This window comes from Piliocolobus tephrosceles, chromosome 1 (assembly GCF_002776525.5).
Source record: "Piliocolobus tephrosceles isolate RC106 chromosome 1, ASM277652v3, whole genome shotgun sequence".
Lineage (NCBI taxonomy): Eukaryota > Metazoa > Chordata > Mammalia > Primates > Cercopithecidae > Piliocolobus > Piliocolobus tephrosceles.
In genome coordinates, this window is record NC_045434.1 from 199,633,504 (window position 1) to 199,647,753 (window position 14,250).

At 46.1% G+C, this 14,250-nt stretch overlaps 1 protein-coding gene across 3 annotated transcripts in view; it reads left to right on the plus strand.

Annotated features, from left to right (window-relative positions):
• Positions 1 to 13,175, plus strand: part of LUZP1 (leucine zipper protein 1) — a 98,000-nt gene extending 84,825 nt beyond the window's left edge. For all 3 annotated transcript variants that reach the window (XM_023219703.1, XM_023219704.1, XM_031934592.1), the window contains 2 exons: positions 3,771 to 6,961; positions 9,107 to 13,175. In XM_023219703.1, coding sequence (XP_023075471.1) covers positions 3,890 to 6,961; positions 9,107 to 9,265 — 3,231 coding nt within the window. In that variant the 5' untranslated portion in view covers positions 3,771 to 3,889 and the 3' untranslated portion in view covers positions 9,266 to 13,175. The remainder of the gene's footprint in view (positions 1 to 3,770; positions 6,962 to 9,106) is intronic.
• The last annotated feature ends 1,075 nt before the right edge of the window (positions 13,176 to 14,250 follow it).

Here is a 14,250-nt window from a genome sequence, read left to right on the forward strand (position 1 = left end):
CTTCGACCTGGTTCTGTCCAACTCTGGTTTCTCTATTATTTCGTCTGTTCAGCCAGCTGAACAAGACTGGAGAAAAAGATAGAACTTTGTTGACTGGTTTCACTTTAAATCGTTACCAGGAATTTCAAGTAGACCCTTACACATCTCATACACATCTCATACACATGTCCCAAATGAAACTCCTCATCTTCCTTCTCAGACTGCTCCATCTGTGGTCATCTCCATTTGAATTGATAATGCTGTCCCTCTACAAATTCAGCCCAGCCACCTTAGAGTCTACCTTAATTCCTACCTACCTACCTACCTGCCTACCTACCTACCTACCTATCTGCTTATTTATTTAGAGATAGGGTCTTGCTCTGTCACCCTGGCTGGAGTACAGTGGCACAGTCATAGCTCACTGAAACCTTAAACTCCTGGGCTCAAGCAGTCTTCTTGCCTCAGTCTACCAGATAGCTGGGACTACAGGTGTATGCCACTGCACTTTCTAATTTTATTTCATTTTACCTTTTTATAGAGACGGGATCTTACTGTGTTGTGCCCAGGCTGGTCTTGAACTCCACCTCAGCTTCTCAAAGTGCTGGGATTATACATATGAGTCATTGCACCCAGCTTCTTAATTCCTTTATTTGCTTCATGCTTACATGTAGTCTAAGAGCAGATCCTTTGGTCGTACCTTCGTACAGTCAGAATTCTGACCATTTCTCAACTGTCTTGGTCATGTGCTCTTGGAACGCATGTATTGTCACCATCCTGGTCTAGGCCATAACTGTGTTTTGGTTGGATTACTACAATAGCCTCCTATTTGGTCTTCCTGCTCCCACCCATATCCCCTGTAGTCCATTCAACTTGCCACCTACTTAAAAGTTTCTGCTGAGAAGTGATTCAGTTGTTACTATAGATTGTTTTTGTGTTTGGGATGTTTTTGCTTCCTCCAAAATTCATGTTGAAACTTAACCCCCAGTGCAACAACTTTAAGAGGTAGGACCTTTAAGGAGGTAATATTAGGGGTCAGCATCTTTAACAAAGGGCCTGAGGGAGCGAGTTCAACCCTTTTCGTTCCATTCCTTCTACCCTGTGAGGAAACAGCATTCTAGATGTCATCTTGGAAGCAGAGACTGAACCCTCAGCAGACACTAAACCTGCTGGTGCCTTGATCTTACATTCCCAGGCTCCAGAACTGTGAGGAAATACATTTCTATTCTTTTTGGAGATGGAGTCTTGCCCTGTCGACCAGGCTGGAGTGCAGTGGCACGATCTCAACTCACTGCAACCTCCATCCAGCGGGTTCAAGCAATTACCCTGCCTCAGCCTCCCGAGTAGCTGGGATTATAGGTGTGCGCCTCCACACCCGGCTAATTTTTGTATTTTTAGTAGAGATGGGGTTTCATCATGTTGGTCAGGCTGGTCTCAAACTCCTGACCTCAAGTGATCCTCCTGCCTTGGCCTCCTAAAGTGCTGGGATTACAGGCGTGAGCCACTGCACCTGACCAATTTCTGTTCTTATAAATTACTACCTCAGGTATTTTGTTACAGCAGTACAAATGGACTGAGACAATGGTCTTTTTTTTCCTTTTCACTTTTTAAAGATTTTCTGTTTGTGGTATGTTCTTCCGTATCCTTATGATGTGTCTAGGTGCAGATTTAGTTTTCCCCTGTTGGGACATTGCTTCCTGAATGTGAGGTTCCATATCTTTAATCAACTCTTGAAACTTCTTACCTGCTAGCTCTTCAAATATTGCCTGTTCCCCATTCTGTATTCTATCCTTTTGGGCTGCCTGTTAAAATTCCTTGTTTTGGACCTTTTTAATATATATATTCCCCTGTCTGTTAACCTCTCTTTTACCTTTTCCATCTTTTTAACTCTTTGCTGCTTTTTGTAATATCATATCTCTCTTGAACACTATTTTTTCATATCTTCCTTTGCCTCTAATATGCCATTTCTCTTTTCTATTTGTAGCTGTTGTATGTGGTTAATTTTCAGATCTTCTGATCTTTGTTGATAGCACCTTGTTCCTTCATTCCTTCTTTTATGACTTTAAACATGGGAATGTACTTACTGTATGGTTTCTAGCCAATAATCTTAGTAACTTTGGTTCTTTTTGGTATAAACTTGCTCTGCCCAGTTACAGCAAAAGATGGATCTTTATGTGTTTTGTAATTTTTAGTTATAAGCTTGGGTTCAGCTGGACTTTAATCTGTGGGAATCCTGGTGACCTCTGTAGAGAGTAGCTCCCTTCAGAGTACTTTTGTTTGCTCAGCTAGGTTTCCCAGGGATATTACTAGGCTAATAGCCATTTTATGCTAGTTTCTCAGAACAGATAGGTTCTGGACCACTCAGGTGGTATAAATTTGAACTCTAAATTCAAGTGAGAGCAGGGCTAAGATTATAAATTCTCTAGGGATAATCCTCCTTTAACCCGTAATGGAGCCCAGGTCCTGTTATCTCCCTTTATCAGGGAGGTGACTTTTTTCACTAGTTATCCTGAAGCTGTAGTTCTCCAATAGTCCTTGCTTTAGATTGGGGACTGAAGTCTCATTTTCAACTTACCACCTATACTGGGCCCAAACTCTTGTCTCTTATACCTACATGATTGTTAGAACCCAAACTCCTTGGTTCTGGAGATCAGCAAGACACTAATAAGGACAGCTCAGTGGTAGTTTAAACTTACTGTTCTTTTTCATTTAGTCTTCTTTTCTTCTGGTTTTAGCTGGAATGTCACTTGCTTTCTGTATGATCAACTATACATTTTAAGTGATTGTTACATTTTATTCAGTATTTTTAGCTGTTTTATAGTATTAGAGGTTTTCCAGTTTATCTGGTTTGCCGTAGTGGTGGAAATGGAAGTCTGTTGTCTGCCTTTTAATTTCGTAGGACTTACTGTTTATGAAGGCTGTGTAAAATACCTTTATTAATCCATTCTCCTGTTTTAAAAATGAGAAAGTTACATAAAAAAAGTAAACCTTCCCCTTTCTCTCTTTCCTTGGAGTATTATTATATGTTTGGTATATATCCCTAGTGAAATGGCTTTCAAAGAAACAAACCAGTCTTCATATCAACCTTAACATCTGGGACATTTGTCTTACAGTGCCAAAGGATACATTTTGTAGAAGCTGCCTGTTGGCTGGGTCAGGCCAACTTATACCTGAATTCCACTTACAAATACACTTTTGGGGGAAGAGATGTTGAAAACGGGTGTGGAGAGATTGCTTTAGTATATTGTGAAGCTCACCATTTATAGCAAGGCAGATGGGTTAATTTGTATCGCTTTTAAGTCACAATAGCTCATAAGAGATAATCTTTTTTTTTTTTTTAATAATCTTAGGATTGGTTATTGCTTTGTTACCAAGATCTTCCACATATTATCTCAGAACAACACTGGGGAGAAATATGGTAGACATCATTATGCCCATTTTACCACTAAGTAAAACTGAGGCTCAGTTTACATGGTTAATGATTCTCCTGAGATTATGCAGGTTGCAGGTGGTAATGATGTTATTATACCCTGCCATGAGAATTGAGGCTTCTTATACGTCTTTTTGCCATGCTGCCACTGGTGACATTCTTTATTAGGGCGAAACGAGGTATCAACTCAATATCGGCCATAAAGAACCAGTGTTTTCTTGCAGGTTTGTCATTCATTCAATGAGTTTGAGCCCCCACTATGATCCAGGCACTGGGAACAGATAGGAGCTCTTCTCTGTAACTGGAAGCTAACGTGCAGGTTTTCCATTTGCTGACTGACGTGCTTTCTACTTTGCTTCTATAGATTGATGATGGTCTCCAGCTGTCAAAGAAGATTGTGGTTGCCAAGAGAAAGGTAACCATTTCTCATCCCCTTGAGTGGAGTTGGATGCCTCTAGGAGTCCACATTGGCTGGCAGTAGACATGGCCGAATTTACAAGCTACAAGGAAACAGCCTCCAGCCGCCACTTGCGATTTAAGCTACAGAGTCTAAGCCGCCGCCTTGATGAGTTGGAGGAAGCCACAAAAAACCTCCAGAAAGCAGAGGATGAGCTCCTGGATCTCCAGGACAAGGTGATTCAGGCAGAAGGTAGCAATTCCAGCATGTTGGCGGAGATTGAAGTGCTGCGCCAGCGGGTGCTGAGAATTGAAGGCAAAGACGAGGAAATTAAGAGAGCAGAGGATCTGTGTCGTCTGATGAAGGAGAAACTTGAAGAGGAAGAAAACCTCACCCGGGAGCTGAAATCTGAGATTGAGCGGCTTCAGAAACGAATGGCTGAATTAGAGAAGCTAGAAGAGGCCTTCAGCAGGAGTAAGAATGACTGTACCCAGCTGTGTTTGAGCCTGAACGAGGAGAGAAATCTGACCAAGAAAATCTCCTCTGAGCTAGAAATGCTCAGAGTCAAAGTGAAAGAACTAGAATCTTCTGAGGACCGCTTGGATAAAACTGAGCAGAGTTTAGCGTCAGAGTTAGAAAAGCTGAAATCATTAACTCTGAGCTTTGTAAGTGAGAGAAAATACTTGAATGAAAAGGAGAAAGAAAATGAGAAATTGATAAAAGAACTCACTCAAAAACTAGAGCAGAACAAAAAAATGAACCGAGATTATACAAGGAATGCTTCTAATCTGGAAAGAAATGACCTTCGGATTGAGGATGGCATCTCTTCTACACTGCCGTCCAAAGAATCAAGAAGGAAGGGTGGTCTGGACTACCTAAAGCAGGTAGAGAATGAAACAAGAAACAAATCAGAAAATGAAAAGAACCGCAATCAGGAAGACAACAAAGTCAAAGACCTTAACCAAGAGATTGAGAAACTTAAGACGCAAATCAAACACTTTGAATCATTGGAAGAAGAGCTTAAGAAAATGAAGGCCAAAAATAACGACCTTCAGGATAATTATCTAAGTGAGCAAAATAAAAACAAATTATTAGCCAGCCAACTGGAGGAGATAAAGCTACAAATCAAGAAACAGAAAGAGTTAGAAAATGGGGAGGTAGAAGGGGAAGATGCTTTCCTGTCCAGCAAAGGCAGACATGAGAGGACTAAGTTTAGAGGCCACGGAAGTGAGGCTCCTGTGTCCAAGCACACAGCACGGGAACTGTCTCCTCAGCATAAGCGGGAACGACTCCGGAACAGGGAGTTTGCTCTCAACAATGAAAACTGTTCTCTGAGCAACAGGCAGGTCTCTTCTCCCAGTTTCGCCAATAGGAGGGCAGCAAAAGCTTCTCACATGGGGGCGAGTACAGACAGTGGGACTCAGGAGACAAAGAAAACTGAAGACCGATCTGCACCCGGATCCTCCCAGACCGAAGGGAAGAAGTGTAGGGAGCAGCCCTCAGTGCTGAGTCGCTACCCCCCAGCTGCTCAGGAGCACAGTAAAGCGTGGAAGGGGACTCCCAAGCCGGGCACCGAGAGCGGACTGAAGGGAAAAGTGGAGAAGACAACACGAACGTTTAGTGACACCACCCACGGATCTGTTCCCAGTGACACATTGGGTAGAGCTGACAAGGCTTCTGACACCTCCTCTGAGTCTGTCTTTGGCAAGAGGGGACATGTGCCTGGCAATGGAAGTCAAGTAACTCAGGCTGCAAACTCTGGCTGTTCTAAGGCCATTGGAGCTCTGGCCTCATCTCGAAGATCCTCCTCAGAAGGGCTCTCTAAAGGCAAAAAGGCTGCCAGTGGCCTTGAGGCCGATACCAGTTCCCCAAATTCCAAGGCTCCTGTTTTATCCAAGTATCCTTACAGTTCTAGAAGCCAAGAGAACATCCTTCAGGGATTTTCAGTCTCACATAGAGAAGGGGTTGATCAACCTGCAGCAGTTGTGATGGAAGACAGCAGTCAGCATGAAGCCTTGAGGTGTCGAGTCATCAAATCCAGTGGCAGAGAGAAGCCAGACTCAGATGATGACTTGGACATAGCATCTCTTGTTACTGCCAAGTTGGTAAATACAACCATCACTCCAGAGCCAGAGCCCAAACCACAGCCTAACTCTAGAGAAAAGGCCAAAGCCCGAGGGGTACCTAGAACCTCCCTGTTTGAGAATGATAAAGATGCTGGAATAGAGAATGAATCTGTGAAATCTGTCAGAGCCTCCACCAATGCCATGGAGCTCCCAGATACCAATGGTACTGGGGTAAAAAGCCAAAGGCCCTTTAGCCCCAGAGAGGCGTTGCGGTCTAGAGCCATCATCAAACCTGTTATTGTTGATAAGGATGTGAAAAAAATCATGGGAGGATCTGGAACAGAGACTACGTTGGAGAAACAGAAACCTGTCTCCAAACCAGGGCCAAACAAAGTGACAAGTAGCATTACTATCTATCCCTCTGACAGCAGCAGCCCCAGAGCTGCTCTGGGTGAGGCCCTGAGGGAGAGGCACACATCCACCAGCAATATCCAGGTGGGGCCGGCAGAGCTCACATCATTTAGCAATCATGTCAGCTCCCCTTTTGAGCTCTCCATTCACAAACATGACATCACCCTGCAGCTTGCAGAAGCGGAGAGAATGGCAGATGGGCCCCTGAAGAACAGGCCAGAAACAGTGGTCTCTCGGAGCAGCATTATAATCAAGCCATCGGATCCTGTGGAGAGGAATAGCCATGCACCTCCAGCGGAGACAATCAGGTGGAAAAGCCATAGTGCCCCTTCAGAAGTGGGCTCCTCAGATGCCAGACATGTTACTGTGCGGAATGCCTGGAAGAGTAGGCGAGACTTGAAATCTTTAGAAGACCCCCCAACTCGAATAGGTAAAAACATGGAATCTGCCAATACCAATGCCTACACCCAGAGGTCTTCCACAGACTTCTCAGAACTTGAACAGCCCAGGGCCTACCTTTTTGAGCAGGGCACTCGAAGGGTAGGACCAAGTTCAGGGGATGCCCCTGAGCCCTCCTCCAGAAGGACCCAAAGTAGCCTCACTGTGTCAGAGGTGCTTACCCGTCGGAATCGGGTAGGAGACACCATCACTGTTGCAGCCTGGAACCACTCAGCAGGCATGGTGAGTCCTGGCCTCTCTCCCCTCTCTTTTCTCTCTCCCTTTTCCTTCTTTGCCTTTTCCTTTTTCCCCTCTGCTCTGGCCTGTGTGACCCAGGATCCTGAGAACTGAGTAGAACTGGATTCCTTAAAGAACTGTTGAAAAATCAGGTGGGTTTGACCTTTCTCCTAAAGAAGGTTTTCGGCAGCATGACTTTCCAAAATCCCTTTTCCAATTTGTTGTCTTCATTTTGCTCTCACATATGAAGGCGACACAAAAAGGAAATATGTCTTCTCTTCCCTTGGTTTGCCAGAGCAGCTAAAGGAGCTCCCTGTAGGACCTCAGAGCAGCATGAAAAGCACAAGCAGCAGCTACAGCGGCTGGGGAGCTCTGGGCGACAGTAGGAGGCCTGGTGCCCTGTCTGTAGGGCACAGCGATGGGGGGCCAGGTCAGCAAGTTCACGGCTGCCTCAGTTAGCAGATCTTCACAGGCTGCTGGCCTCTCAGGGATGAGGAGAACCGGGGCTTACCCTGGGCCTATTTTAGATAAGCTTATACCCAATTCCAAATGACACTTTCTTTTGCCCCCTCCCAGACAGCTGTCTGCCTCATATCATCAGTCTGAGGGCAGGGCTGGTTCAGTGTGGCTCATTACAGCTTTGATAAATCCAGAACCACCTGTCTTACGTGAGTGTGAGGGTCAGTGTGTCAGAACAGCATCTGGAGAAGCCCTTGGGAGTGTCTTTTCAGTAAGAAACCTGTGATGATGAAAAACTCTTTGGACCTGGACACAGTGCTCCCTTCTTTTAAAAAAAGCAGATGACTATTAACTTGAAAAGCCTGTGACTCTTTTCAGGGTACTTAACACTGGACAAAAGTACTTCACTACCCACTGTGTCATTCAGTCCCTTGAATATCTGCCTGGGGGCAGATACTATCCCCATTTTTCAGATATAGAACCTAAGGGTCAGAAACACAAAATATCTTACCCAAGGTTACCCAGCTGAATTACTGGAAGAGCTGACTTGAATCCAAGATTCCTGTCTCTAAATCCAATGCTCTTTCTCCTCTGCTAACCTTTCTCACTCATGCCTATGTTATTCTTGGATCTGCATTTGCTTGGGAGAACCAAAGAGAACATTAAAAAGATAGAATTCTGGCCAGGTATGGTGGCTCACAGCTGTAATCTCAGCACTTTGGGAGGCCGAGGTGGGCAGATCACAAGCTCAGGAGTTCAAGGCTAGCCTGGCCAATATAGTGATACCCCATCTCTACTACAAATACAAAATTAGCCGGGTGTGGTGGCACATGCCTGTAATCCCAGCTACTCAGGAGGCTGAGGCAGGAGAATCACTTGAACCCGGGAGGTGGAGGTTGCAGTGAGCCGAGATCGCGCCATTGCACTCCAGCCTGGGCAACAAGAGCGAAGTGACGTTTCAAAAACAAACAAACAAACAAAAAAAAACCAGGTGTGGTGGTGCGTGCTTGTAATCCAAGCTACTTGGGAGGCTGAAGCAGGAGAATTGCTTGAACCGGGAGGCAGAGGTTGCAGTGAACTGAGACTGTGCCATTGCACTCCAGCCTGGGAGACAGTGCGAGACTTCATCTCAAAAAAAAAAAGGTAGAATTCTAGGAATAGGGAGAAAGACAGCTGTTTAGGCCCCAGAAGCTTTGGACATTTAAGAGGAGAGATAAAGGATGAGAGACGGGCATGTGAGCTTTTTGGTAGTTTGTATGTGGGAAGGAGGAAGAGAGCTGTCCGGACCTCTCTTCAGCTCCCCTGCAAGGATGTGGATGGGTCTCATCCCCAGAATCACGCAGCCTGCATGCATGTGCAGAACTCAGACTGCTGGCCCCTCCTCAGGGGTACCAGTCCCATGCCCCCATTCCAGGCTCTGTCCTCTGTATGGCTTCTGTTCCGTTGTGAGCCTCCTCCTAGCCTACCCTGATGGTTCCTAGCAGCTTGGAGTTCCCGCTCTACTCGATTTCCAAGGAACTTACATATTGGCCCGTACTCAGGCAAAAGCGTATCTTTGCGGTTAACTTATGGCCTGTCTGGTCTATATCTGCCTCTGCTAGGTTAGAAGGGACCCATTGTGGTAGCAGGTGAGGGTGTCTTGTCTTCACTTTACTGATCTCCACAGCGCACTTTTGTTATCTATTGGCACAGGAGGAAGAAGGGGAAGACTGTACACTCAGTGTCTACAGGCAACTGCACAACTCCCTGGATCCGTCTGAACTGCCTGGGAAACAGGGGCTGCCAGAACCTGGGCGAGTACGGGCCGAGGAACAATTACGGCCAACCAGGCCCTGTGCTGAGGAGAACTGAACCCGCTGGGTGTCTGCTGTCTACCCTCTGCTCCTGCTTCTTAGCTCTCTCCACTGTCCTGCCTCATGAAGGATCCAAGGCCAGTTAACCAGGCAAGACACAAGCCTTGGCTGGGAAACTGTGGTAGAGCTGGGCTGTGGCTCAGGTAATTTTTGCCATTTGGCCAGAGGGAATCAGAGACTACAAGCTGGACAGTCACCCAGGCCCAACCTTCCCCAATGCACGAGACCTCTCTTTCTCCTTGTCCCTGTCAACCAAGTAGTTGGACCATTCTGGCCCCCAAATGGGGGAAGATAAAGTCCCCACCACACCACAGGAGTCAAAAGTTCTTCTCGGCTCCTTGGTGGGTTGTTTCTGGATCCTAAGACAGCCCCTGTCTGTGTGGTTAATGTTCTGATTTCTCAGTCTCACTATATCCACTTCACTCCTCATTTGCCCAGTGGGCTCAAGTACCCCGTAAGATTTACCAGCCATTAGCGCCATCTAGGGGGCTTTCATTTCTTTCTCCTTGGAGTTCTTTTCCGCAGCCTTTTAAAGCAGAAAGGGGTCTGTGCTGCCTCTAAAGGATTGAGACTACCCTTTAGGTTGAAGTTTGACCTGGCCCCGGCTGACCAGTCTCCTGGAAGCAGAGCATGCAGATACCCATGCGGATACCCATTGGAATGACATCATCCTTCCCCAACCCCAGCTCTCTCTGCTCACCTTTCAAAGGCACCTGGAGGTGCAGGCCTCATGCATCTCCTTTCCCGAGCACCAGTAATGCTGCTGGCATCGCCTGCTCTCTCTTCATTGTTTCCACCTTGGGAAAATCCCTAGGGTAAGCTGGGCCTGACCCAGCATCCTCTGCCTTCTAGGAAGTGCCCAGCACGGGGGAAAGCAGACCCGAAGTGACTCCCTTTTAGTCACTCCACAAGCAATAGCTCCATGAGAGGCATGGACTATGAGACTACTCCCTCCTGTTCCTCCTCCTCCGTCCCCCATGGAGGAGGCATCGCACTTTACCAAGCTGATGCATTCCTACAGAAGTGGGCCCCGGATTTCTGCAAGTCGACCATCATGATGACTTCGTTGGAGGAGAGGTGATACATACATACCCATTGAGGGCCTCAGGTTTATGTAGTTCAAAATGCAGCAAACCTTTCAGAAAGCCACGTAAATAAATTGGTTAGTTTCCTTACACCAGTCATATGGGGAAGTTGAAAAGAATTGTATATTCTTGGCACTGCTTTTTCTGTAGCATTCTTTCAATTCAAAGAAGGGATCCTCTTTCAAAGGCTACCTTTATGAAGCAGACACTATTGCCCTCAGAATGAGAGAACATTAAACTAGCAGTCTCGTAAGCTGTGTTTTTTTCCCCATGGCTTTACTTCCTTGCTGTGTGACCTTGGGTGAGTTACTGCCTTCTTGGAGCCTCAGTTTCCCTGTCTGTAAAATGAGTTCTTTGAAATAGATGATCTCTAAGGGCACCAAATCTGGTATTCTGAGGTTCTCCTGTTCTCACCATCTGTAACAGTATGGGATGATTTTTGCTTTTGGAAGGTATCATCCATGTGGGTTCTTCCCCCCTGCCCTCAATTGTTTTTCGGGGCCTTGTTTTTTAGTTTCCTCATGTTTTAATCTCATGGGGATGAGCTCAGAGAAGCTCCCTGGGCCTGTTTCCCAGTCTGCAAAGTGAAGGGATTAGATCGGATGGTCTCTGAGGCTCTTTGTGGCATCAGCCTTGTCCAGTGCCACACAGTATCTCCTGGCTTTCTAGGAGTCTAGATGTTATGGAAAGTACCCAAGTTTGTGTATCTCCTGTTCCTGTGCATCTCCTATGAATCTCCTGGCAAGAGGAAGACTCAAGACTTCCTCCAGAGGAATTTGTCTTCCCTGCCTTCACTCAGCATGGGAATCAGTGTTCATCCTGCCCTTGTCTGCATCAGATTTGGCAGTGAGGAGGCTTGGGGAGCACCTACCTTACTTTCAGGGACAGGAATCTATTGCTCATACTTCTGTTTCCAAAGGCATTGTCATGTGGCCTGCCTTTCCTCTCCACATCCCCACCTCTAATGCTCAAGATGCTATTTCCAGGATCTCTTTCTGCTGCTTCTCCTGGCTCACTGGCCAGAAACTAGCTCACTCAAGGAAGGCTGCGGTCCCTCACTTGCGGCCTCCCTGCCATTCTCCTTCACTGGTTGGCAACCTTGAGAGTTCAAAGGAATCAACCTCCATGGTGGTCAACTGAAGGTATAGGAAACTAAGTCTGTGGCTCTTCTCTGCTGATGGAAACAGAAGGGCGCCAAGCCATGCTTAAAAAGATCTCGCCAATAATTCTTGTGTTTGGGTGTTGGAGCCCTGGATTCTGGTGCTATATAGCTCCTGGTGCCAAAGTCTGGATCTTTCCACATTTCAGCAGCACCAACATCTGCTGCTACTCAAAATGTCCTGTGGAAGAGGGACAGCTGTGAAGCCCTTTTGCTGGGGCTGTCATCTTGAAATCTGAGTGCAATAGGATTTGATTGTAACAGTTATTTCAGGATATTTTGTTTCTTCAATCTGCACACTTTCTAGATAGATTTTATTTTTAAATGTCCTCAGCATTGCAGAAAATAACATTGTAATAGCAAGTAAAGGCTGGAGGCTCAGTTTCTCTGGGCTTCAAATGGCTGGCAAGGCTGGCTCTCAAATCCCAAAGTTGGGAGACATGTTTCTGGAAAGCAACTGAGGTGTGACTGTTTGGACCCAGGCCTCATCATCAGGGGTCCTGGAGGAAGCCTCCAAGTAGAGGGGAGACCTGTAGTTGAATAGTTGTTTAATCAAGCCATATAGTCTCACTGCCCCCAGTCAGCAAACCCACTTTTATGACAAGTTTCTTCCATAGCTTGGCTCTTACATTTTACTGGCAGGTGTATGGTTGTTGGAGGGTTCCTAGTGAGTTGGGGGACCTGGCAATAGAGCTGCTTGGTTGGAGGGAGTGGAGCTGGCTTAGTACCAGCAGCTGATCCCTTCCACCTGCTGCTGTTTTTTGCCACTCGGATACTAAACCAGAGAAAGCTGAAGGTGGATAAATAAGCTGTGGCTGTTTTTTTTTGTTTGTTTTTGGGTGGCAATGAAAAAGTCAGTGTGGGTTAAAGGGATCTGCAGTGGGGCCAAGGATGCCACCTCACCCTCAGCTGCAGGCAAGCTTGCACATAAATAACCCCCTCTCATGGGAGTGTTCAGGATGTGGGGGGCGCTATAGTGTTCTTGGACTTGTCGTCCTGGGGCAGTTTTAGTTCTTTATATTTAGTGGGTCAGTGCCAAGTGCTACCACTTCCCAATAAAGGAATGGGGACCCAGAGGCTGGGTCCCTCGCTACTTTGTTAGGAGGTTTTGTTACTTCTCTGACAAGATTGCTTTGGAAAGAGCTGCTTTTAGGGATTATGTTTTGAATACCCCGAGTGGGGAACAGGGTTCTCCTCAAAACCTCACAACCAAGATCATAGAAGAAAGGGGCCCTATTTTCCTGCTGCTTCCCAGCTCAGAACATACTGAATGGAATGTATTTTTAAGAGAATAAAGTCTATTTTTTTGTATTTTAAAGATTGAGAGGGCTAAGAAGGTAGCCCTCAAATAAACTGTTATTGCGTTATAGGCCCCTTTGTTGGGGGCAGTCTGTTGGTCCACACCTACTTGCTCAGGCAGGTGCTCTGGTCTCACCCCTGCCCCTTGGAGTCTAGGTGCAGCAGCTTCTACATTCCTGCTCCAAGCATGGGACCAAGGAGGCCGGAACCTGTCGCTGGAAACCAGGGCAAAGCAGTGGCTCAGGGCTCCTTGGGTGCATGTGTATCGTTGGAGCTGCCTGTCTGCATGTATCCTCTGGCGCGAATGCTCTCTGTTGGCTCTGCAGTAAAATATGTAACCAATAAAGCTCCCTCGTTTCCATATATACTCTGTGCGAGTCTGTGATGCGAGTGTTAATGTCATCCCTGTGTATCTGTCTTCTATGCATTGACGCAGCTCTAGTATATTTCATTGTATGCTTAGAACTGGGTATTTTACCTAACCAATTACTGATACTGCAAGGACTGGAACATTAACTGAGGCTTAGAAAAGGACATGCGTAGGACCCACATAACTGGAGTTATAATCAGCAGCTATTTCTTTGCAACATTTAATTTTCAGGCTTGCCCATTGTTGCCAGATAGAGTCATCTCTCTCTCAAGCTGCCTATGCCATCTGTTTAAAAAACAAAAACTCTTAAGGGACCTACCCCGATTAGATACCTTAGCTAATCCCCATGAAGTAACAATGTTGATGGCAGAACTCAGATTCAAACGCAGGTGTATGCCGAGGTCCATGCACTGTGCACTGCGCACAGCCCTCACCTTTTCATCAGTTCCGCCACTTGCCCTGATCCTGGTGTGGAGATTCTTTCCATGTTGTCACGAATTCTTGAGACTAGGGGGAAAAAGCCTTCTCCATTTTCATCTTCCAGTCAGACCAACAATATAAATTATGTCCCTTAACTCATACTAAGAAGAATAAAACCACATTTAAGGGGGCATTACTTGGATTTGTAGTAACTGAGTTTATCTGTCAGGAGCCCCTGGTGAGGAACCAGCATGTAACATGTTTTTATCTTACATGGGCAAAAGGGACTTTGCCGGTAAGGATGCTGGGATGAGGGAGATCAGCCTAGATGATCCAGGTGGGCCTTAAATGTAATCACAGGTATATCCTTTTAAGAGGGAGACAAAGATTTGACTACAGGAGAAGGCAATGTGATGATGGAAGCAGAGATTGGCGTTAGGTGCTCTGCGGATGGAAGTAGGAGCCACAAGCGTTCCCACCCCAGAAGCTGAAAAGAGCAAGGAAATGAACTGATCCTCCCCGCTCTGAGAGCCTCCATAATGAATGCAGCCCTGTAGACCCATTTTCGACTTTAAGCATCCAGAACTTTAGATTTTTTTTTTTTAAGAGCCACTAAGTTTGTGGCAATTTGTTAAACCAGCTGTTACCTA